This window comes from Heptranchias perlo, chromosome 1, assembly GCF_035084215.1.
Source record: "Heptranchias perlo isolate sHepPer1 chromosome 1, sHepPer1.hap1, whole genome shotgun sequence".
In the NCBI taxonomy this organism is placed as follows: Eukaryota; Metazoa; Chordata; class Chondrichthyes; order Hexanchiformes; family Hexanchidae; genus Heptranchias; species Heptranchias perlo.
Genome location: NC_090325.1, coordinates 179,538,420 through 179,564,243, shown reverse-complemented (window position 1 = coordinate 179,564,243; position 25,824 = coordinate 179,538,420). Strand labels below are relative to the sequence as shown.

Below are 25,824 nucleotides of genomic sequence, written 5' to 3'. Positions count from 1 at the left end.
GACAGAGTGTCAACCTGTCATACATCATGCAGGCATACCTTAAGTGGAGTGTAACTGAGGCAGAACTGGCGGGATTTCTGGCAGGTCCCACTACTCCCACCTCTTCTGATGACATCAGTATGGGGAAAGTTGGATGCAAGAAGTGACCATCCTCACCTCCATCGGAATTTTTCAGTGGCCGGAAAAAAGGGCAGAGACCCAGTGGAACCAGATCCAACCCCAAGTTTCTTGCTGTCCTGCCTAACTTACATGTTGGAAGTGCCCACCCTGGCCAGGAATTTTGACTCTTTTAACTAAATTTATGTTCTAATAAAGACCTTTAATTAATGTAAAAGAGATTATGATCTCGAGCCACAAAAAATTGGAAGATCAGTGCAATTTCAGAAAATGCAAAGGGACCACTTCTCCATTCAACAGATTATTTCTCCTTTATGAACTCACAAAAATACATAACTGTATGCTTTTTTTTAGTTTTCCTCCCACGTGCTGTGTTGCGTTTGTTAAATAACTTGGCATTTTCTTTTACTGTGTCCAGAATATTATTGGTGTGCTTTTCTGTCTTAGTCATCGCTTGGAATATTTCAAGGATTTCAGCTTGAGTTCAGTTATGGGAAAGAAATGGAAACAGCCCAAGTCTGACCTGTGGAAGTCCGTCCGTGGGACCAAGAAGTGGTTAGCTTGCCTTGATTGCTGTTCTTGCCTCTCAACTATTGGTATACTTGTCTGAGGCTCCTTAGTTTCCTCAGCAGCCTCTTCATGGATCTTTTCTCAATTGTGCTATTTACAAATGATGATACTTGGACTAGGACTTTGTGATCAAATCCTTTGACATTATATAAACTTCTTATGACTTGATTTAAAAGTAATTTGCATCCATTAGAAAAAAATTATACACCTTGTACAAGAAAAATATGGGAACCTGAGAGGTGCACTTGGTTAATCCACTGTTCTTACATCTCATTTTTGTAATGTTAAAGACTCCAAACCTTAGCACAAGAATGAACCACGCACCACAACCCACCTGAATCAACCACATGAGGGTGCCTGCACCTCTGCCATTTGTTCTGGGAATCCTGTCAAGTTCACTAATTACCACCAACATTTGATCCAAGACATGGTACAGTATTGCTGATCACTCCATATTCTGGCAGAGGAATTTTCCATTTCTCCCACATTCAAGGTGATAAAAAAACTGGAATAGAGAAGACAGAATTAATCCATTTGGCTCCCTACTGCCAAAGAAAACCATAGTTTCTGACTACTTGGTGACATAGACTTCTCTCCATTGTTAGATTATAATTATTATCCTAGAAATAAGGAAAATTGTAGCACCAGGCTCCAGCCAGTGGCCTGTGCTCTCGTCAGCATCTAGCTCACAAGCTGCTGTTGAGGAGGGGAGGTAGGTCCTTCAGAAATTACCTACCTTGGCTGGGAATTTCCTCGGAATTGATCCTGCTGTAATTTTGCCATAAACGGGCTTCCTATATGCTGGACCAGCTCTGAGAAAATTTCTGGCCACTGTAATCCTCTAAGTAACCTACAGGACTTAAGTCAAGTGGTTAACTACAAGTGTTAGGACTTGGGAATTGATCTGTGTGTGAAATGGTCCAAGTACCACAATGCCTATGCGTTGAAGGTACTCATGCACAGTTCAACATTCAGCTGTCATTTTATCAACTTTCTACTCTATTTGTGTACCCCCTAACTTTCCATTTTATGAAACAAGTTTGAAACTGTGAGCACTTTCAAGCCTATTGCTTGGGCTGGGGATAAAAACGTCAGCCCCGAATTAACCCGCCGCGCCCGACGATAACGTGGGATCTGAGGGGGGGGGGTGGGGGTTAAAATAGGGGCATAGTACCTACCACTCCATTCACGCCACACTCCCGCCGACCACAATTTTAACTTCTGGGTTTCGAGAAGCGTGTGAGACCCTCACTGCAGGTAGGCGAGGGCCTCATAAATGTTCAAAAGTTGGGGTTTGATGACGCCACTCAGACCCCCACACTATTTTAACCCCAGGCCACAATGGAAATGAAAACTGGGAGAGATGTACAACAGGCACCAGATCCAATATCGCCCATTTTGCTATATTGCCAAAAGTCAAAATTACCCCCGTAGATTCTTAACAAAAAGAGTTACTTTTGTAAAGACTTAGCACATACAATGTGCTTTATCGGAAGAAGCAATAAAAAAAAATCCACTACAAATAAACCACCGATATCAGTTTGCACTCGTGGTGAGTATGGGCTTCCCAATAGAAAAGGATAGTACAAAATTATGAATCACAGCAATACCTCACTAAATCAACTTCAGTTGATTAAACTGCAAGATGCATTATGAAGCAATATTGGACATTAAAAGCTAACTTGCATAGATCCTCCCATTCTGCGGCATAGGATGACAGCTGCTGTCAGAGGCCAAGTATGTGATCATACCCTCATATATCAAAGGTTTGGGGCCTGCCTTGATTGGATTGGCAAGCAAGTTTTAAGTCAGAAATTGGAACTGAGTCGATTCTCTCTGCTGGACTAATGCTTGAGCCAGGAAGCCTGAGGTACTCCAGGGCTCTGTTGATGATCAAGCAGCCTTCCTGGCTTATTGGTAAAACACCTGTCAATGGAGATTGAGACTCTTCCCTTTCAGCTCCAAATAACCTTGTAAACCAATGCTGTAAAGGATAGAGTGGTTCTAGCTGAACAAGCAGTGGGATAGTTACCATTGCAGTGTGCTGGTAAGCTTCTCATTTTAGCTGGTTAAACTCCTGCAGTACTCATAAGCATACTTGAGGCTCCCTTATCCTTGACTCTTGCCAATCTACATGTTCTCTGGGTTTAGGTAAGGGGTATCCTTTGCAAGAAAAGCGTCCATTCCATATCATGCTCAGCTAACCAAAAAAAAAGCAATGCTAATGATTTTTCCAACATTACTGCTTAGTCTAATAAATGCAATATACCTATGGGTTAGGTGAACACCTCTGTTCAGTCCGCAAGTGTGACCCTGAGCTTCCGGTCGCTTACCACTTTAATTCTCCATCCCACTCCAATGAAGCTCAACGCAAGCTTGAAGAACAGCACCTCGTGTTTCTACTAGACACTTTATAGCTTTCCGGCCTTAAAATTGCATTTAACAATTGAAGATCTTAATTACTACTTCCATTTTCTCTTGGATATTCTGTAACCATTTACACCTCCTCTGGACCCTTTTGTTTCCACATTTATTCCATTATCACCTCCTTTTGCCTTGCACCATCATCCCTTTTGTCATTTAATCACTCCTGCCCTCCACCCTATCACAGGCCTTTCCCTTTCATTCTTTTCTTGTCCCCCTTTTCCCTGGCTCTGTATTTGTTTAAAAGCTGTTCATCGCCAGCATCTTCCAATTCTGATGAAAGGACTTCCACCTGAAACGTTAACTCTGTTTCTCTCTCCACAGATACTGCCTGACCTGCCAAGTGTTTCCAGCATTTTCTGTTTTTATTTCAGATTTCCAGCATCCACAGTATTTTGCTTTTGTTTTAATGCAATACACCTGATTGCATTACAATCTATAAATACATTGTTCTGAATATAAATTTGGGAAACATTGTCACTGGAAACATTTTTGTACAGAAAATGTTTGTTTCAGCTGGCACAAGCCAACGCAACTTTTATTTGAATATATTAATAAAAGCAGGACCTACGGTATAAAAGAGTGCCAAGTACGACAGAACATTCCAGAAAGGGTTATGAGCTGTGACAAGGAGGGTGAACAGCTAACGTGCTGCATGTTTCTGACATGCATATGAAATGTAAATCAACACTGAACAAAGAAGTGGAGAAGTGATTAAAAATAAACTATTTAGTTAAATAACATATAGCATTTCACAAATATGTAACAGACTGCCATTTATTGCAAAATATATGTACATTACTTTGTTACTATGTATAAGGGTGTTGTTAATTTCCTTGCATCATATAGTAAAACAGAATAAATATAAAACATGAAAAATAAACAATGCATGTCTTCACAAAGTTTGAAGTTGAAATGTAGTTCTGTTTGCTTAAAAATGTGCAAAATTGTCAAATAAATCTACTGTAGGGGGGTCAATTTGCAAGGCTCTGCTCCCAGCCTCCAACCTGCGCTCCCATCTAGTCAGGCTCCGTGTGAGGAGAAGATCCTCACAAAGTTACCCCTTGTACGCATTTGCACTATTGGACATTCTACATTAACTGCAAAGTGTTGACAGGAACCATCACTTGAAAGAACCTCTACGGAATCACATTCTGGTTTCTGTTGCACATTGACCATAGAAGTACTTAATTTTGTCCCTGCATAATTGGGAACACTTAAACATGTTCCTGGCAGTTACCCTAAAAAAATTTGGGGCCAGATATTTGGACTGTTATGTATACTGATACTCTAGATAGTTCAAATGTACATTTGCCAGCATGCTTTTCAAGCTGACATCCAAATGTACCGTAACACTATCTGCATGTTAAATCTAAAGTAATCTTGGCCCCATGCCAGTGCAGACTGGCAACATCCCACAGCAGCAAATAAGAGGGTTAACAGTTTCTTACTAGTGTGGTGAACAGCTTGACTAGAGATTTACTTTTCACACTAACTGTACCCAGTCAAACAGCATAAAATTGCGCAGAATTGTCAGGTTACGGTACATTTGGATGTCAGCTTGAAAAGTGTGGTGGCAAATGTACATTTGAACTATCTGGAGTATTATTATACATGACAGTCCAAATATCTATCCCCAAATTTTTTCAGGGTAACTGCTAGGTACATGTTTAAGTGTATGCAGTTTCCAATTATGTTTTAGTTTTGACTGAATACTTTGGAGAATTAATTATAAAAATAATTCTCATTCTTATTTGTCAGCTTTTCCCACTGGGCTGCTAAGAGATTAACAAAGCAGACTGCTTCAATATGGCAATGGACCATGTGGTAATTCATTTACCAAACAAACCTGGTATGCAAAAATTATAATTAATTTCAAATTAAGTTAGAAGACCAAAATTTAAAGATGATTGGAAATACCTTCACCCCATTGTTCAGAACTATTCCCCAGTTGCAATGTTTTATTGGATAATTCATTTTTGAAGCTTAGTGTTGCTGTTTCCAAGGGAACCCAATGTAAAGTTGGCATTAACCCAACAGCTAATCATTCATGATAAGTTCCTACATCAAATACAGATTATAAAAGCTCAACTAATAATTTACTATTACTCCTTAAACTTTGAGAATTTAATAACTACTGACTAAACAGCTAAATTTATTACAATTGATTTTTTCCCCTAACATTGTACAGTGAGTCCAGTAAGACTTGCATCCAAATCCAAAAATAGTAATAGGAGTGATTAGTACAGGCCAAAATGAATAAAATATTTAACCAGCATCAATCGTTGAATGCAAATAAATGTGAGTTAGGTAGAAATAATATTCACAATGGAGTAGAAACACATCTGTTTCAGAAAGTTGAAGCTTCAGCAACTATCAAAGCAGTTAATGACTTTCACAATTTTCTGCAGATGAAAAATCAATTAGAAGAATTTCCCCAAGGAGGGTAAAATGATCCACAAATGGAACCACTGGCATTCTTTGACACAGTGAAGGTGACCTAGTAGCTCAAGCAGTTCACTGCTTGTTTCCCCACCAAAACATCTTGCAAGTTTGAATCCCAGAGGTGTCTGTCACTTGAATTTGCTGACTTCAGTTGGGTTAGATTCATTAGTTTTCTAATGGGCTGCTATCTGTATGGCAGGGATGGGGGGCAGAATATAAAAATGATGTGCTTCATTACATTGCATATCCTGCTGCGTAACCATGCAGCAGAATTGACAATGAACTTCAGCTAGCTGAGACTACCTGGTCGCAAACAGTTGTAAGGAATGAAAAACAGAAGAAAATCTGATAGACTATTGTAAGACTAAAACAATTAATTTCCACAGCAATGTAGTGGACAAAAAGATCACAAAGTTAATTGTTTAGAAACCTACAGTCCTACTATCACAGCATCTATCAATCTCTGAATTTAGCTTTTTCTATTCATTTGCCTCCTTTCAAGACTGAAGAGTCCAGTGCCATGAAATTATAACATAGGATAGTAACATTCAACTGAAATTCCTCTCTCAGCAAATTTAGTGGAGGCATTAACCCAAGTGAGTTAATGGCTAAGAATGTGTTGACTATTATTATTCCCAAATCTCTTTCATTGTCTTCCCCAGCTAGTTCAACACCAATCACGAGTAAGTCAAGAAGAAAAAAAAATCATGAGTAAGTCACCTAGATTTTCACCTAGTTGATGCAGGCTTTTAAACCTAGCAGTAACAAGTTTCTTTCCCCCTCTTCCCTGGCATATCTCTCCTATTTTACACAAAGTTACACTACTGGTTCAGTCACTATTATAATAATGATCTGAACAAGCAAATTCTGGTAGGGTCAGTGGCGCACGTCAACTCCACGCAGGTCTTGAGGAAATTCACGATCAATCTTCCCATTGCTTATTTGCAGAAGTACACTATTTACAGTCAATTCATCACACAAAAACAACTAGAGTACATTTTCCTCGCTGGGCAGCAAGTGGACACTCAGCAAGTGTGGTTCACATGAGATCCTCTGTGCTAGAGAGGAAGAGATGGCATGCTTTTTTCCTTTGAATGGTCCGGGGAACTCTGCCACAGGCCCACCTCCAGCTGAGCCAGCAGCCAGAAGGCCCCTGATTGCCTCAAAACATCTTGGGGGATCCTAGAATTAAAAAAGTACAATTTACCTGTCTGACTTCAGCCTGCCCCGGAACCCTTCAGGGAGAGGTCAGGGGGCAGGTTTTGATTGATTGGTTTTGTGGTGGTTGGCTTCTGATTGGCAACGGTAGCAATGTTAACTGAACAGATTCTGTTTATTTAAGGCAGTCATCAAAGTGCGACATACAAAGGCCAATTTTAAGACCCCCTGCTTGGCATAAAGGGGTGGTAGCAGGCTGAAAATGGCATTGCCCCATTTATGCTGCCGTTCCAATTGCCGCCACCTTGGGTAGGGTCCTGAGATGGGCGGCTGCAGATTGCACTTGTTTCATGCGGGAGGCCACATGTAACACGTATATCGGGGTCCTATTAAGTACACAGGACCCTGATTGCAATTTTAAGGTACAAATGGACATAAAATTGGCCATACAGTCTAATTAAATTGATTAAATTTAGTCCTTTGGAGCACTTGGCCAGCAAGGCCAAAACCCGAGAACAAATTTTTTAAAAGTGCAAGAAGGTGGAATCCACCAGCATAATTTGGTGCATTTAACACAGTGCCCTCCTCTCTGCACACAATCTATTGGCGTAACTTTCCCTTTGGACCTTGTAGACCATAAAAACAATAATCCTCCAATTTACTGCTCCTTTCCTTAACCTTTATAAAATTATTGAATGACAAAACATACTAATAATCAATATGAAACCCATAACTGACTGTAGAATGATAATCAAATGTTATGCTATTTTATAAAGGCAGAAGTGTTATACCAGGTAATGCACAATGTATTATTCTTCTGCTAAAGTGTATCTGTGTTCTCTTTGAGGCCACAAGCTCCAATTGCTGTTCAATAAACACTGGGTGAGGTCAGAGTTTAAGTGCTCTTCAGAGTGCAGATCAGAATTTTGGAGTGTGATCAAACATGATGGAACCCTCCATCAGAAGTTAGTCCATTTAATACAGTGACCCTTTCCCTGCATACAATTCCTTGGTGTCATTTTGTATTTTGACCTTCTGATATGTAAAAAACAATACTCCTCCAATTTACTGCTCCCTCCTTAACCATTTTTTTAAGTGTGATTGGTGAGATCAGTCAAGGACAACAGACAGAAAAGTCTCACAGGAAATATATGTTTCAGGAATTGCATGTAAACACAAGACTTTAGATCTATTACTAATCAATCTCCCGTAGCATTGCACATGGGAAGTCAAGGCCTGTATAGTCTTGAAACGTATCATTTCAATGTACCAAAGAATGAGATGATTGTGCCCCCTAAAACAATGGACAACAGAGGCTGTCACTATAATAACAGGGAGATTAAAAATTAACAGAATAAACTGGGGAACTTAAATTGCAACAAAATGTGTTATTGGTTTTGTTGACACTATATAAATGCAAAGGAAACTCAATGCACAGAAAACGACACAAGTCATATGCATGATCACTCACAACAACGAAAGGTTACTGTTGAACATTGCAGCGCAGCATTTGTGAATTAATTAATAGAGACCTGGCCACTACTGAATCAATAAATTCATAGAGCAGACTGGCACCAGAATTAATAAATGATACAATAGCAGGCTTAACGACAAATTAATAAATGAATGGAAAACAAGCACCATTCAATTAATATACTGAAATAGATTAGGGTACCAGTGAATTGATAAATTCATAGAGCAGCAGGTACACCAACAAATCAATAAATAGATTAATGGTGGAGTAGTGAGCACACCAATAAATTGATAAGGGTCACACCAACAAATGTGAAAAGTTGTTTTTCCTTACGCACTGTAATTTGATAAATAGCTACCTCGACTGCATAACTTGATATTTTTAATTTCTAACTATATGCAAACCATCCTATTAAAATCTGGCCTGTCATCTAACAGTCTCCCTTGCTGCTTCCCTCCATCACCCCTGCTGCCTTGAGATGTGAGCCAATCTTTCTCCCCTCTCCACTCCCTGATGTGGCCTTCACCTCTCCTCAATCCAGTTGCCTTCCCCCTCCCAATGTAACTGGGTCTCCGGCACCTCGCTCCACGCCACCATGCTGATCTCCTGAGAAGCCCTCGCACTCACAGTCCCCAGCAGTCGCTCATGCCTCCTCACCACTTCATCCTCGCCCGCAGCTCCTCCTTTCCAAAGTTCTGAGACCTCTTGTTCTCTTCTTGAGACATTTTCTGTGAATAAGTGCATATGCAAAACACTTAATTACTTTATCTGCATTGTAAAAAGGTTTTAAGAGTTTTTGAAAAAATTGTTGGTAACTTTTTAAAGTTGACTTAAGGTCATTTCAGAAGTTACAGGTCATTCACCTTTCAGGGCCACACCTTAACTGAGTTATCACATCGGTTTTCAGCTTTTTACAGTGCCATGTGGTTGGTCAGGGACATAAGCCATTGGCCACGATGTTCACGAGATCCCAGATGCGACACTAACATCGCTGCACCATTATCGTATCAACATTCCAGCAATTTGCTGTGCAAATATAGTGCGATGTCAACGGTGGGCTAAAAAGTCCAACTAACGTTGTTCGCTGCAAGATCCACCATTGCAGCAATTTCTGGCCCACTGTTGTATCATGCTAGATTACTGACTATGTTCCGATCTTAATTCAGCTTAGCTTCTCTAATGACTTGAGTAACGATGATTTCTTAAACAACAATATCAAAGTAAACCTACAGAAATAGAAAACAGAAACAGCATTGGTCTGTTATAGTTCCTTTTATTATTTTTTCAGGGGTACTGATAATGAAACCACTTTAAGCGCAATTATAATGCTGATGGCATCACCAGAGGAACTTGTTTGGTGTTACTAAGACCATCATTATAGGGGGCAGCGAGTTGAAAGTTGACTTTTAAGATGCCAAAGGAATAAAAAGTAAGATTTTTCCTACCAGAGAGGAAAGGTTAAAAAAGTACGTGAAGCTGGACCCTAGTAGACCCACAGTTGCACCTGCGATCAGACCTGCATTCAGATGTGTGATTAGGTCCACAATTGGATTGGATCTTCGCTGGGTCTTAGCTCAGATCCGTGAATTCATTCATGATCACAATAAAGAAACAATGATGGCAGGGTGGCCAAAGCTTAATTTCCCCAGGATGGCTGCCATCACGGAAAAGTATGGGAGAAACCTCACATGCGCAGTGGAGGTGACCTCTCTCCTGATGCGCCAGAAGTTGTGAATTGCCTGTGGTGCCCTTCCTCCCTATTTTGATAAAAATTTAAAGTAGCGGTCTAAGGAGAGTTCTGGAGAGCCAGAAAGCAACTATCACACCATGGTGCAAAAAAAATGGGCTGCACTTGCATCAGAGTTCAGAGAGCTTCCTGCCATGCCATCTGTGTGTCCTCTCATGCTGAATGGCAGGTGCTGTACATGGTCGTATGTCATGGTTACGTAGTTATACATGATTCAAAATAGTGGTCCAGCAAATGTGAGGGATGTGAATGTGCCAGTTAATGAAAAGGCAGCCTGTGATGTGTGTTAATAAAGAGCCCAGTCATTTAGTCAATAACTCCTGTCTCCACCTGTTATTGTCTTTAGTTGACCTAGACAATGATGACAGCTTACAAATATACTCCTCCACAACACAGTGATGCTCAAATTTAATATCAGTAGGTAGTCATTAACCTGGGATGACCTGTCAGTTTCTGTTATTACAACTTTATATATTCATTCAGCTCTTTTATAATGGCCCAGAATTTGCTGTCAAAATAACGGAGAGGCTAACAGCGCTCACATTATTTATGCGCAAATCGCACAGCAACTTCAGGCAAGGGGCAGATGCACAGTTAAATGTGAAAATCCGGAAGTTGCTGTCCGAGATACGCCGCTCCGCCGTTAGCTTCGCAAAAACAGCATCTCGCTGTCTGACTCACCATTCAAATACATTGAACGGCGCGAAGTTCCTGTATTTGCACGGTAGATACGAACTAAACTCACCACAGAAAGTCAGGGTTTGTCCATTTTAGTCTAAGTGCCCTTTTTAATGGTGTGATGAGTGTTAATTGCTGCTTAAACAACCTGACTGGCACTGAAAATTTACTATTACAAGTATGGTGTCTCATTCCTTCAGGTTTTAATTGTTGTTGGAGATTTAAAAAAAAGTAATTAAATTTTTAAAAAACTTTTTCTTTCTGTCTCTTTTTTTTCTCTTAATCCAATCTTTCTTTCCCTCTCTTTATTTCTCTCTCTGCACCTGATTTGACATTGAATTCATTTTTCTAACTTACACATCCTTGTTCAGACTCTGCGCTGTTTATTTAACAATCCTTCAATCTGATTGGTTAAGGAGATAGACAGTTGCTTGCCTTGTTCACTCAGATCCCAGATGCCCTGTAGAGGGCGCTGAGCTGTTTCCCGCTCCCATTTCCAGCAACTTGCAGTGCAAAATCTCGTGGCGATTAAACGGACATGGGCAAGTCTAACTAACAGCGAGTGCGGTTTGTTGACCAGTACAGCAAATTTTGGGCCAATGTGGTGTTTCACAACTCTTCCACTGCATATAAATTAATGTTTTGCACCTGGCATGTGCCCAACATGTCCATAGGATGCAAAAGCATGCTGATTTCACATTCACTAAAAAGCAACTAATCAAATAAACACATACAGTGCATTTCAATATTTCTCAAAAATTTCTTTTTGCAAAAAATAACAATCATGACCACGTAAAAAGTTTCAGAAAGCCTTTGGATGTATTAACAGTTTTCCATTTCCCTTCTTTTAATTCTTCACCTCCTCTGGGATTTTATGGACACGTGGCATGGATATATTGATTTATTGACCTGCCCCAGTCATTTTGCCCTCTGGTTGTCATATTTCTTTCAGAACATTCACAGGTCCTTTTGCACTGGGACTATTCCCCTGATCTGCTTCAAATAGTGCCATGGGATCTTTTACGTCCACCTTACACGGCAGTCAGGGCCTCGGTTTAATGCCTCATTCAAAAGATGGCACTTCCAACAATGCAGCACTCCCTCAGTATTGCATTGAAGTGTCAGTTTAGATTATACCTCAAGTGTCTGGAGTGGGACTTGAACCCACAACATTCTGACTTAGCATGTTACAACTGAGCCAAGGCTGACACCTGAAAAAAGGAAACCAAAGCATTAAGGAATAGTAACAGTAGTGAGCAATAGACTGGGAGAATATAAAGCTACACTTCCATTGCCATTTTTGTGTCAATGCAAAGTGGTTTTGGGTGTGCAACATGCATGTGGCAATACAACTCATGAATCAGGCGACAATCTGATTCGAGAGCTCCCACCATAACTTCATCAGAATTCTGGCCCCTCTGGGAGCCAGAATTTTTAGGCGGTTCTATTTAAAGAAAACAAATTAATATTGAACATCAAAATGTTTAATTAAAAAAAAAGGTACTTGTTAAGGTGAAGAGAATTGAACACAGATACTGCTAAGCAAAAACCTGGTTAGCGGGAAGAGTCAGGCATGAACGACTTGGAGCAAGTTTTAATATTTTATAATGCTTTCCAAATTGTTACGCCATCTGCATCTCTTTTATTTATGTTTACTCAAAGACAGCCATTGTTCATATAAACAGTAATAAGTTCTGGAAGGACTGTACCATTAGTCAAGTTTGAAAGGGTTCTTAATAAAAATTTTAATTTAAACTTTTATCTAAGTAGAACTTTTTGGTAACATTTGCATAGATATTTGATAAAGAAGGAAAGATGCAAAATAAGTGTAAGCTTTTCTTAAGTTTTATATATTTTTGTCCTTCCCTTTAAAAACCCACAACAGATGAACAGTAAAAATAGAGCTGCTCCCCTACATTACATGCAGAGATTTATTTGTTTAAATGTGGTAGATGACGGGAATTAGTTAATTTGTCCACCTGCGGTAGGTAGAATATATTTTATTTATTTTCCATGAACCAATCAAGAACACTTGCATCACTGTCTCTGTGGGAATCTCTTAACAAACTTCTTTCCAAATTCTTTCATTGAAGATCTGAACCTTTGGCCCACTTCCACATTCCAGTAACCCCCTTTGCAACAGTGTAATTTTTGCCTCACCATGAGTATTGCCATTGGAGATCTACTAGTGTTATAAAAAAAACTCAGAAATAATCAAATGTGCAACCTTTTAATTATTCACATATCTTGAGAACTCAATGCCATCTGTCAGCATATCAATCATCCATAATTCTGCAAACAAATATAAGGTAGGAACTTCATTTGTTTCACTTTTCCTTGTTTGCATCAATGTATTTCAAGTCTAACAATAAATGTTAACCATTCCATGAATGATATTCAGCAAAAGTTTCGCTGTGAAACATTATTTAGGCTTGAGTTACCACACGGACTGCAGCGGACTTCAAGAAGGCAGTCACCATCACCTTCTCAAGGGCAATTAGGGATGGGCAATAAATGCCGGCCTTGCCAGCGACGCCCACATCCCATGAACGAATAAAAAAAGTTATGCTAAACTCTTGTGTGAATTCTGACAAATGTGAGATCTCCTGGAGGAAATTTCATACATCACACCGTCATTAAACTTGGTAATCTCTTGATTGATACTGCTACTTTTGTATTGATGAGCACCCAAAACTATTTAGCAATGATGCAAAAGTGGCAGTATAAATGCATTCATTAACAACTCATGGACCCGACCAGTAAAGTACGTTTTAAGCGTAATCACTTGTGCTTTATGTGGTTGGGTCTGCATACGGTTTAAATGTCTATTGCACTGGGACCTACATTATATTGTCCATAGATTCTCACTTAAATTTACCTTTGCAACCAGCAGCTTAATTGTCTCTACCTCTCCTCTAATGTAAAATAAACTGGATTTTTTAAAAAACTAAAATGGTATAAACTTATCATTACATGTGAAAACATTTGATATTTTTATTCCACTCCAGACTTAGTCTCTTCCCATCAACCTGATTTTTACATTTAAAAAAATCCAAACTATCAAATGCTTTAACACATAATTATTCCTATTTATTGCTGTAACTTCCATTACACGGAGGCACACAACTCTTACAGTTACGGTCAAGATCCACACACTGGCACAAACATACATCTATACGAATACATTTTTTAAGCACTCGTTGTGAATTCTCTAATGGAATCGTTCAATTGTCATTAATAATTAAATGCTTCTTTATCCATACCCTCGGGTAGTTAGGTACCTTCTGTCAAATCGCGACATTACTATACCCTTCTTCGGTGGTCTTCTGCCATCAAGCGAGGTAGCCAGAGGCGGGGATTGGAGTGGGGGGGAAAAAAATGCAGCATCCAATGGAAAACAGAGTTAGGAACAGGAGCTTGTGAGTGTTCCCAGGAACTATCAATCAAACGGTGAGTGTCCCTCCTACCACTCCCCCCACCCCTCCCCATGCCATCAGGTTCTTGGAGCTGGATCGTTGTGGGTTGTGGTGTGAGGTTTTTTTTCGCTGTGAGAGGAGATTGAGAGACTGACGGAGAGGCAGAGAGACATGACCCCCGCCCCCCCTCCCCGCCAATAACCGCATCAGGGTTTGCTCGCTGCCAAGACACCTTAAATCGGCTGGATTCTGCAAAATTTTAATTGCTAAAGTCGTATTTATTTTGCCTTTTTTGGAACAACAGTAAGAAGTTCAGCTTCTTCATAATATTATTTTCTTCAGAAACGGACAATCAGCCGCGAAAATATACAACCCGTAGCGAGAAAGATAAGAGCAAGAAGTCCACTGATGAAGTGGATAGCAAGAAAACCACATTTGTAAGTGCACAAGTGGCATGTGATTTGGCAAAAACACATCATTGCATATTTATATTCATTTTATATATATACCTAAGCAATATATTTACAAAAGCACAATAAGGACGCAAAGAGAATCAGTAATAATGAAGTATTTGCAGTGATAGTAACTGTACCATTCGTACCGCGTATTACTAGAAATCGTGGGAGTGCGGGGGCGGAGGGGGGGGGGGTCGACTTACTGAGATGTTTATCGCCACTTGCAGCGGTAGACCTGGGAAGGACTTCTTTCTGTACTAATGTTTCTGGGGATGGAGAAAATTTGGCAGCAGGTGAAATGCAACACACAGGAGGTAAGAGCGTGTGGTACCGGAATCATTGCTGCCCTGCTCAATTCCCCCCTGGAGAAATATGTGTACATAGTGCACCAGTCAGGAAAGTCACATACCTAGGAACCAAAAAAGACCAGCGCAAAGCGAGAAGAGAAAAAAAAAACCATGTTAAATGTTAATGACCTGTGTAGTGCTTGATATTATTGACCTTAATGTTTAACAATTCAAGTTAGAAATTGTTTGCAAGTCATTTTTCTGTTGTGGTCTCCAGTGATTAATAATGAATATTTTTTGGCATTTTAGGAAAATGTTTCTAGCAACTGGCAGTTTTGCTAATGCAACTGGAACAAATCTAAGAAACTGTTCCAGTACCAATACTATATGTTTATAAATTATATATTCCTCCAAATTTGTGTACCTTTTTTTCAGCTCTGCATAATTGTGTTGTTTGAGCAAAGAAAGAATTAACTAACTCTAATAACCTTTTGTTGTTTGGTACTTCGCCTGATTGAAAAATCCTGCAGTCACCATTTTATTGGATATATAGATATATAGACTGACATTTATTTTCTTTTTTAAAAATTGGGAGCTGTTGAGTTGTTCATCCGTGTTTAGTCGTGGCACTGGTGGTCTGTTTGGTACCATAATTGGCCCTGAGCAGAGACTAAACAAGTTTGGCACTACTGTTGCACAATTTAGAGGGAAGGGGTGTGCAAAATCAAGAGGGATATTTGTGCCAGGAAAACCAACAAAACTGGTTCTATAAAATTTCCCCAGGTCAGGAAGTACCTCAGTTATCTCATTCAGTTTAATGTTCTGTTTAGTTACACAAAGTCTTTAAGTGCTTTCCTGAACTGGTAATTCATTGAGTAGATCTAATGTACATCAGATAGTCATGAGATTTCAAACCTAATGGGGTAGAGTTACCAAGGTAAACAGTCACAGATTCACCTAATAAATGTTATATGTAGCAACCTTTTAGAAGTAAGTACCTTTTAAAGAATGAAAAATCTTTGCAGTCATATTTGCACACAATTTTTTTTCAGCTAATTATGGTTAATATTTAAATCCAATAGTGCAACATAAACATGATCACTTGGTGCTTTATTTTAGCAATTTTGAAATGTTATCTGTCTTTAAAATCTTACAATAAATTATAAGCTTCATATCATATTCAGTTAAAAATACTCTAAATGAGCAGCTCCTCTACACATTGATTATATCACATAGAATGTTTCTTTACATTATTTTACTGCATTTAATAATTGGTTTGAAGAATTTAAATTCACATAACCATATAAGCCAAAAATTCTTTGAAGTGGATATTAAATGAGCTTTATACCATTGCAATCAGTAGAATCCTTAAAATATGAAGTTATTGTATGAAATACCCAAAATTAAAAATAATTAGCTACAGCGTGAAGGTAATTTCATGTTAATGGAGTGAAATCCTGCTGTGTGATATTGGTGTATGAACATTTAAAGTATTCATGCGAAATTCCTTTGTTTGCATTGAGGCATTGTTGAAACAAGTTAACGTTTTGTTAAAATTGTGGACAATGGATTTTCATACCAATGTGTTATTGTGCTAATATCATGCAATAACCTTGCGAAAGAATAACATTTTAACAACAGTACTTATGCAATGTGTTAGTACTTCTATGACAAATATAAAAAAAGAAAAAGCTTAGAATGACACTAAATAAATATAAACATTTTAAAAATAAGTTTATATTTTTGGTGAAATTTTGTATTTATCAATGTGAGGTCAGTGCTGGCGATCTTCCACTTTGTGCACTCAGTATCAGCATCAAGCATTCCAAAATGAATCACAGCATGGCCTGCTGCAGAGTAAATCCTCTGTTCCACCCCAATAACCTGCTATAACTCCTATCTCAGAAGAACATCCTTTACTTCAACAGTGTGAAATGTTCCACTTCTCACATCAGCCATACTTACATTTTGAGTGAGATTTCCAATTTAGTACCAATTTGTTTTTATGCTGAAATGCACTACTGCTAGTAGCTGGGTTGAGGTTACCTGAACTCATTTAACTCTTGCACAGCTACCAAATACTTTTGTTCCATCAGTTTGACTGGATTCAGACCTCGTGTTGAAAGGACAAAGTGCTAATGCATTGCACTAATCAGTTCCTCCAGTGAAGTCTATCATAGCTAATTTATCACAAAAATTAAAGTAAGTTTATATGTTTGGGTGATACCTTCAACACATGGTGGTACACAGTAGTGGGGCTTGGATTCATGCCTTTGAACCTCCATACTGTTGAGTTGCAGATCTCAAGTATGTCAATTTATGAAGGCATGAGGCCAGACACCTCCTTGGAAGATAGGGAAGGACGGGAAATCAGTGAGAGATCATCACTAGCTGTTCTTAACGTTGGGCTTGAGAGCTGCAAAGCTGGCTGACTAGGAGCATTTCGCTTACCCAAGACAATTGACATATGGCCAAGGGTGACCAGAAAAAGGGACAGAACATAACTTGAAAAAAGCAAGAGAGTATGTACTCCCAGCAAAGAAAAAATGTACAGATTTCATGTTTATCACTTCAGTACATATATGTGAGTGTGTACCCAGCAGAAAAACAATAAGCAAACTATTAAATATTTTGTAAAATTTGTAAAATCTCATTCTTACATTCTAGAGTATAGAACATTGATTCTTCTTCAGCTTAACAAGGACCCTAAACTGGGTAAATTAATCTTCATTGATTATAATCTACATTTATGTTACAGTGAAATCGTCATTACCCGCACTCCAATTATTCATCTTCCTGATTATTCTGCAATATTTTCTTGGGGAAAAGCATTGCACAAGATGTTGCCTGATTGCACAGTCCACTAATTATTCTTTTGTTACTTGTATTTCATCTTTTCATGGTAAAGAAAACAATTTTTAAAATTATTTGTATTGTGCTTGTCTTCATTCCTGTGCTGAGGATATTACTGAGCCATACATATTAGCATGGTTTTTGGGTCTCTCGATTATTGATCAGTTTTCATTATTCATATGTTGATAATGGAGGTTCCTCCCCATTGTAAATTTTGCTTTCTTTTGTGGCAGTTTTGCTCTTTGGCACTAGGTTGTATCAGGGAGAATGGGGCGATATTGTTTATAGCACTGCCAAGCACCACTGCAGTAATTCTAAATAAAACACAGAGCTGCAAGCCTTAAACCTCATGATGCATATATGACCAGCCTATTGCTGACATAGAACAACTGCTAAGCCTCCAAACATTAGTTTACAACATTTTAATTCTTTATTTTTAGTATAATCTAGCAATCCAAATGCTGGGTCAAAATGCTTATTTTTAGAACAACCCTGCATTGGAAATGGCTTTTTTGTGTTTATATGTGAGTTGTGAGAGGGGGCGGGGAAGGTGAATTGTGCACTCAACAGGGATCAAGCTGGGAGATGGAAAACAGAACATTTTATCTATTTTTTTCCTTACTGTTAATGTCAAATACTTCCTGATCAGATAAAGCATTGACCAAATGTAGAGTATAGCTTCCTCTACACTCTTGCAACAATGTGCCTGAACCTTAACCGTAAATTATTAGTGTCACCTTTCCATTTTCCGCACCATAATCTTGGCATCTCTGAACGATATTTTGCACATTCTTGATTCTTCAGTGTCAGCATCATTATGCATTAAATGCATGATTAGTTATCCTGTTGTTAGAGCTGCTTTCAAAGTAAAAGGTGAGCAGAATAAAATGGCCCCATGAAGTTAACAGTGTACATTAAGAAAAATAAAGGCTCTGGGGTAATCTCATGGCTGCAATCTAGTCACAAACTTCAGATGACATTTATTAATAAACTGAACTTTGATCTTGCAGATTGTGCCATCTGAGTTGGCTGATCAAGTTGCTACCCTGTCATCATTCCCGGGCAGCATCCACATTGGAACAAGATTCCTTGTTGAGACTTTTGAGCCTTTCCCCTCAATAACAATGAAAGCATTAAAAATGACATGATCAGTGGTTTGTGCTGGAGCAGCTGTTCTTCTCAGGTGATCAGGAAAATTGGGAAAGATATGGAATTCTTGGAAATGACAGTATATAGCCATTCCAATATTGACGCTGTGGAGCAAAACCGAATGGCACAGTAGCATTTACTACTGGTGCATGGTGCAACCTTTTGCTACCAGGATGATGGATCAAGGATCTGTAGTAGGTGATACAGAATGAAGCCCATTGAGCTTGCAGAGCATGCCCAATAACCTTCAGCCAATTCATCTGCTGAGGATGGGTTAGGAAGGGGAAAGGTGCCAGGGTTAGGAAGTGTACAATTATTAGTGACCTGAGGAAGGGGTTGGAGGGATCAGCAGCTTGTGGTGATTTTCTAGAGTTGTTGAAAGAATATTCTCCTCCACAGAGATATTTCCTCATTTGTGATAGTCTTGTATTGATTCCTTTGGACATACCTGTCTCTGCTTACACAGTACTTCGGTGTTCACATAAGAACTTCCTCCCCCCAACCAAAAGCAAAACCTGTGGAGGAGTCTGGAATTATGTATCACATCTTTGCCTTCTGCCTTCACTCAAACATAATGAAACTGAAGTAGACGAAGAGGTAATTTTATGATTAATTTAATGGTCAGACAATTGTGGTCAGTGCGTGCCTGAATTTCCATAAAATTGCCTGAGAGGATCTTATTAACAAAATCAATCTCAATCAATTGAAATCAGTGACATGAACAAACATACTATATAGTTATCTATTCTACACTGTTTACATTCAAGAGGGTGATCTCTATTTCTCAATAAAATGGATCATTTTCACTGTGTATCACTCATCTTTTAGCACTATTTTTGGAACTGCCCTTAATAGAATTATTAACTTTTTTAAGAAACATTAAAAAGTTGGTCAGTAATACCAATACGCAGCATATTCTGAGAGTGAACTAATTTCCTTTCTTTTAATCATTTATAAAAAATTGTTGTTTTTGTTAAACTACAGTTTGAGTAGAACGCAAGAATTAATGGCCCAGATTTTCAGGGAAGGGTGCGATATACGATTTACGCCATTGTGTCCTCCAATCTTCTCATTGTTAACTTTTGCTGAAATTTCCTGGATAAATAATTTGAATACGCCACAACGAGCTTAACAGAAAATCAGGGACCTCCGAAGCGGCGAAGCCAATAGATTACCCCATGCCAACCTTGTGGCACAAAAGCTCATAACAGACGCCATATAACTCAGAGTGAAGTTTGGAATTGGGAGGCAAGTGACCTATCTGTTGTAACATGATGTTAAATCAATTAAAAACAGGATCCATCCATCTCCTAGTCCATAGATGGTGGAATGGCAACAATAATTCATAGGTGGTGGAGTGGCAATGGACAAAGGCACTGTCAGAGCTTCTCCAGTGCACTGAAATAACATGCAGGATCCTTGTCGGGCATCGCAGACAATTTCCACATTTAGCGAGTGTACCCCTTCCCATTGATAAAAGCGACAGGTTCCTCAAGTGGGGCATTCAACAGCACGCGGGTTCCCCCTACACACTGGGGAAGTCTGCAAGCATATGGAAGCTGATTGTCCTGTCTCTTTGCTCCTCAGGGGACATGCCATATTTAATATAGTCGAATGCCCTGCAGAAGAGGGCATCTGTCTTCTGCCGAATATATTTATCAGTCCTCTCTTCACTATTATGATACAAAATACAGTGGAACTAACAAGGTAGCAGTGAGGAATTGGGATGGTTATCTATGAGGGAATATTTAAATGGCTAACTATTTAATTGACGAGTCTAGTAGGAGGTGGTATTATTGGAAACATGGAAGTGACAGAGCAATTCTGTACTGGGAAACAGATGTTGTAGTCTGTAGCAATTCAAAAATGAGAAAAAATTGGAAAGCTTTACAAATTTCCATGACGTTGTTCTGCAGGTGCTATACTAACCTTCAGTGTATTCCAATTTTAGTATATGTGCTGCTGCTGCAAGCTCACTTCAAATTAACTAACTGCTTCAAATATATTTTTTAAATGAAAATGTTACATCAACCTTGCAGTTGGTCAATATGTATGAATAAAAATAAAGTTACATCTGTTATGCCAAAGAACATACAACAGAAATAGCTGTATCTTCAATAAGCACAGTTCTACTATTGTTTGCAAACAACTCTATAATAACTTAGTTATTATGAAGTATGCATTCCTTTATTTTTTCACTTTATTGACTCACATTATGCCTGTGGCTAATAAAGTGAGTGGGTAGCCTCTGCTCAAACCTCTGCCTTTCAAGCACCTGCTAGGAAGTATGCAACATGCAAAAAGAGCCCTGCTATGGTTTGCCCTCTGAATATTCTCTTCCCGCAGCTTCAGGGCTGAGATTGAGAACTCAGCAGGGTGGAGGGAATCAAACCTGCTGAAGGTGCCACACATGGTGCTGTAACACATTGTGCCATAGCATAAGGGCTTTATGATAACTTAAAACATACTTTTGCAAATAGTTTATATAACTCAGGATATTAGTAAATTTAAAGATGGTAGCTTGCTCCACATTTACTAAATTTTCATCTATTCTAAGCATTTTACTGCAGAACGCCCTCAAGATTATCGTGGCTGAGATAATTTCCTAATATTTTGGCTAATCTGCTAATGGACTGCACTATTAGTTTGCTGTGAATTTTTACTTTTAAGTATACAGTAAATGTATTGAGATGTATCAAAATAAAAAATTATTGAGAGCTAAAATAATATGAAGAAACATTGATTTTATTTGTAAACCTCAACACTTTTTTCTGTATTACTGATACATCTGCAGTTTGGATGTATATGATATATCAGTAGTATTCTGCACTATTGTAATCTTTTCTAGATCATTTGTTTCTGATCAACTTGTACAGGTCAAAGTGACACCTTGAAAAGAGTAGAGCTCTACATCTTCGAAATTGAGCATTCACTTATATAACAATATATACAAACTGCGGTATTCCCTGTATCAGCCAGGAAAAATCCTGAGATCACTTCTAACCTTGTTATATTGTATGGTAATCATGTGGTGCACATACAGAGGCTGATCCTTTGCTATTATCCAGCATGATGCCCCTACTGGGGGAAGAAAACAAAACATAAAACAGTGAACAACTGAAAGCAGGAAAAGGGAACATATTATGTCTTACTGTATATTACAAAGAATTATACACTTTCATGATGAGTGACGCCATATTAATTTCTCGATGTGCTCTGCTCAATGATGTAATCCAGACTATGTATTAACCAATTTATACATGTTGGCAAATTACAGAAAAACATCATTATAACGTGGTCTAAGACCACAGACTCATTCTTTAGGGAAAGTTCCATTTTTTGGTTCTTCTGGTGTTATTATTCCTGTTATTAAAGCAAACATTTTTCCATGTGAAATCCCCCATGTTTTCTGCTGGGAGCAATCTTTCATCACTTTGCTATTAGCATTATTGCTAGAAATCTGACCAATCCTGATGAAAGAAAGACTTGCATTTATATAGAACCTTTCATGGCCAGGAGGGTGATGGAATATTGTCCAGTTACTTGGATGAGTGCAGCTGCAACAATACTCAAGAATCTTGATACCACCCAGGACAAAGAAATCCTCTTTATTGGCACCCATCCACCAGCTTAAACATTCACTCCATCCACTACCATGGATGCAGTATACTATCTACAGGAGGCACTTGAGCAAGTTGCCAAGGCTTCTTCGGCAGCACCTTCCAAACCTGTGACATCCACAACCGAGAAGGACAAGTGTAGCAGGTGGATGAGACACCAACAACTCCAAGTTCCCCTCCAAGTCACACACCATCCTGACTTGGACATATATCGCTGTTCATCATCGCTGAGTCAAAATCCTGGAACTACCTACCGAACAGCATTTTCGTAGTACCTCCATCATAAGGACTGCAGCGGTTCAAGAAGAAGGCCCACCACTACCATCTCAAAGACAATTAGGGATGGGCAATAAATGCTGGCTTTGCCAGCGATGCCCACATCCCGAGAATGAATAAAAAAGAAGATTCTTGTAAAGAAAGTACTTGCATTTATATAGTGCTTTTCATGACCCCAGAATGTCTCAAAGCGCTTTAGAGGCAATTAGTACTTTTGAAGTGCAGTCACTGTTGTAATCTAGGAAACGCAGCAGTCAATTTGCACACAGCAAGGTCCCACAGCCAGCAATGAAATAAATGACCAGATCATTTGCTTTAAGTGTTGGTTGAGGGTTAAATGTTGGCCAGGAGACCTCACCTGCTCTTCTTCAAAAAGTGCCATGGAATCTTTTACATCCACATCAGAGGACAGACAGGGCCGCGGTTTAACATTTCATCTGAGAGACGGCACATCCAACAGTGCATCACTCCCTCAGTCCTGAACTGCAGTGTCAGCCTAGAGTATGTAATCAAGTCTGGAGAGGGGCTTGAGCCCATGACCTATCATGACTCAGAGGTGATTGTGCTACCAATGGGCCATGGCTGACATTCAATCTCCAGATGTCTATCAGGTCACCTTTTAACCTCAGTTCTGAAAAAAGGCCTAACTTCTCAAGTCTTTCTTCATAAATGTAACATGTCATCCTTGATAATATCCAAAAGAATTTACTCTGCGCCTTTCCCATTGCTTTTACATTCTTCCTATTATGGGATATCTAAAACTTTTCATATACTTGAGGTGACATTCAGATCATATTATAAAACATTTAAACTTTCCTAACATGGTCTATGTTGCATTTATACCCCTTGATTATTGTAATATAATCACTCCTTTGATTCTCCATGTATTGTATATAGGACATAGAATTGCCCTGTAATCAGTCACTAATAGTTGCGTGGAAAACTTAGATTGGTGACTTCATAAACAAATTTTGTTACGGTATATACTCACTGTAAAATATGTTTACAGCTATTTATTTCCTTTACTTTGAATTTTATTTTAATGAACATTGATATTTTTTACTTTGTTAACTATGTTGCTTTTCACTAATGGACCACTGCTTTGAGAAATAGCACATTTCACAATTTAAAAAAAATTGTGAATACCTAATTACCATTCAAAATGGTCCAATCTACTGTGAGCACAGTAATAAAATTCAATGGACCGTATAAAAAGATTAAACAACAGGGAGTGGTAGAATACTTTTCCAGGTTTGTTCTGTTGAGCTGAAGTGAAGTTACTTGTAATTACAATCAACTGTAAATGGAGCATAACATGATATTGTTAAACGTTGTGCTACTAGACCGAAGAAAGAGAGCATTTGCGGTCTCCCTTTAAATATAGTTGTGGTTCTTGTGGTCTTGTGTGACACTACGATGAGTCCTTATTACTTCTCAGAACTGACTGTAGGTTCTTTGTTACTTAGAAAATTGAATTCTGGGGCCTCCCCAATGGATAAATGGGTAATTGATTTCTGTGGTGTGGTAACAAGCCAGAAAAGTGTGAGGTTCAATACCTGGTCTGTTGTGAGTTGTTGATCTTAACTAGGACAGTGGCAGTGGTTTGATTGTTGCTATGACTAAGTTCTGTATGTATAGGAATGCTGATGGTTAATGAGTCTGACGTATAAGTTACAATTATAACCACACACCCGACAGCTGCATCTGGTCAACTTGGGCCGCCACTGTTAGTCTCTGTGACCCAGAGCTAGGGAGCAGAAAAATTAGCCAGTGTTCCCATGCATGATCACTGTCCAGTGATTAGTGCTGCATGTGTGTTGAATGTGGAGTGAGGACATGGCTGGGCTGGATCTTGCACTATTCCCAACAGAGAGGTGGGCTGTCAGCCTGCTTTCAGACTTTTCCCAGTGCTGTTCTGAAACCAATTGTTTGGTGAGTTTTCCTCCAATTATCCCTTCTTGTGGAAACCACTTGCGTCTTCTCAATATCTTTCAGTGGTCGAGATTCAAAACATAGCATGGACTCACATCCTGCCATTTTGTGGCTCAGTGTATTGGGACTCCAACACATAGTCCTACTTATTTCTCTCTTACTTTTAGCATGATATTAGCAGAGGTGACAGAGATCACAGCTATGGGTTGTGGAACTTGATACGTCTGATAAACAGTCAAGTTGGTGTGGCAATGTAATGGCTGCTTTTATTTCAGACCTTCTGGAATATTCTCCATCTGGATATAACCTTGCAGTATAATTGCTGCAGTATACTTGCTCCCATCAGGGGGGCCCTCTAGTATTCAGTTTACAATATGCAAGTACTATACAGAACTGTTGGGCTGAAGGACAAACCAATGAAGAGAGGGCACGAGCTGTGGGATTGTGTACCTTCATTTTTCTTATTGTCTCCTTTTTCATGGAGGTGCTGTGCAGTATAAACAACATGATTCATGAACCAGTATCTACCAACTTCTAGTGCTGAGCCTGGATTGTGGCTCCAGGGCTCAATCATAAACAAAGTATAAATTCCATTGTGTAGCACAAGTTCAGTGGATGCATTTTCACGAAGGTACACAACACAAGCTCTATAGAAAACTTATTAACTCCACTAATCTCTCCACACTGAATCACTCAATCATTCTGACTGCCATTGCCCTTTCTCAAAAGTTGCCATTCAGAGGCATTTTTATGGTTGATAATATTGTTAAGAATGTACTTATTTGTGCCCTCATTCTTCTGAAAGATATTTTTGAAAGTATTTCATTACTTGATCTAGCCTATCAATAACCCTGGGAGGTTCTACCTCTTCTAGATCAGCTAGAGTGACAAACATAGTAATGAGGGTCGAATTTTACTGTGGCTGTTTTTCGGATGGGCAGTGGGTGGGACGATCGGACCACCCGAGTGGAAACTTGAGAATTTGGTGAGAGTGGGAATCTGTGGCAAAGTAGTGGTAGAAGGTTACCTGCTGAAGCACAGAGTACATTGTGAAGAAAGTGGATTATGAACTGAGTGGAAAGTTGAGAATTTGGTGAGAGTGGGAATTAGGTGTAGAGGGGGAAGGAGGTGCTAAATTTAAAAAGTAATTACCTATAAATAAATATAGAATAAGATATGGCAGAGCAGGTTGTGTGACTGGACTGCAGTAAATGGGAGTTTGT

At 39.0% G+C, this 25,824-nt stretch overlaps 1 protein-coding gene across 3 annotated transcripts in view; it reads left to right on the top strand.

Annotated features, from left to right (window-relative positions):
* Positions 1-3,997, top strand: part of c1h4orf33 (chromosome 1 C4orf33 homolog) — a 41,861-nt gene extending 37,864 nt beyond the window's left edge. For 2 of the 3 annotated variants that reach the window (XM_067994316.1, XM_067994315.1), the window contains exon 6: positions 565-3,997. In XM_067994316.1, the coding sequence (XP_067850417.1) occupies positions 565-727 (163 nt within the window). In that variant the 3' untranslated portion in view covers positions 728-3,997. The remainder of the gene's footprint in view (positions 1-564) is intronic. The other variant, XM_067994317.1, reaches the window with a different exon arrangement.
* The last annotated feature ends 21,827 nt before the right edge of the window (positions 3,998-25,824 follow it).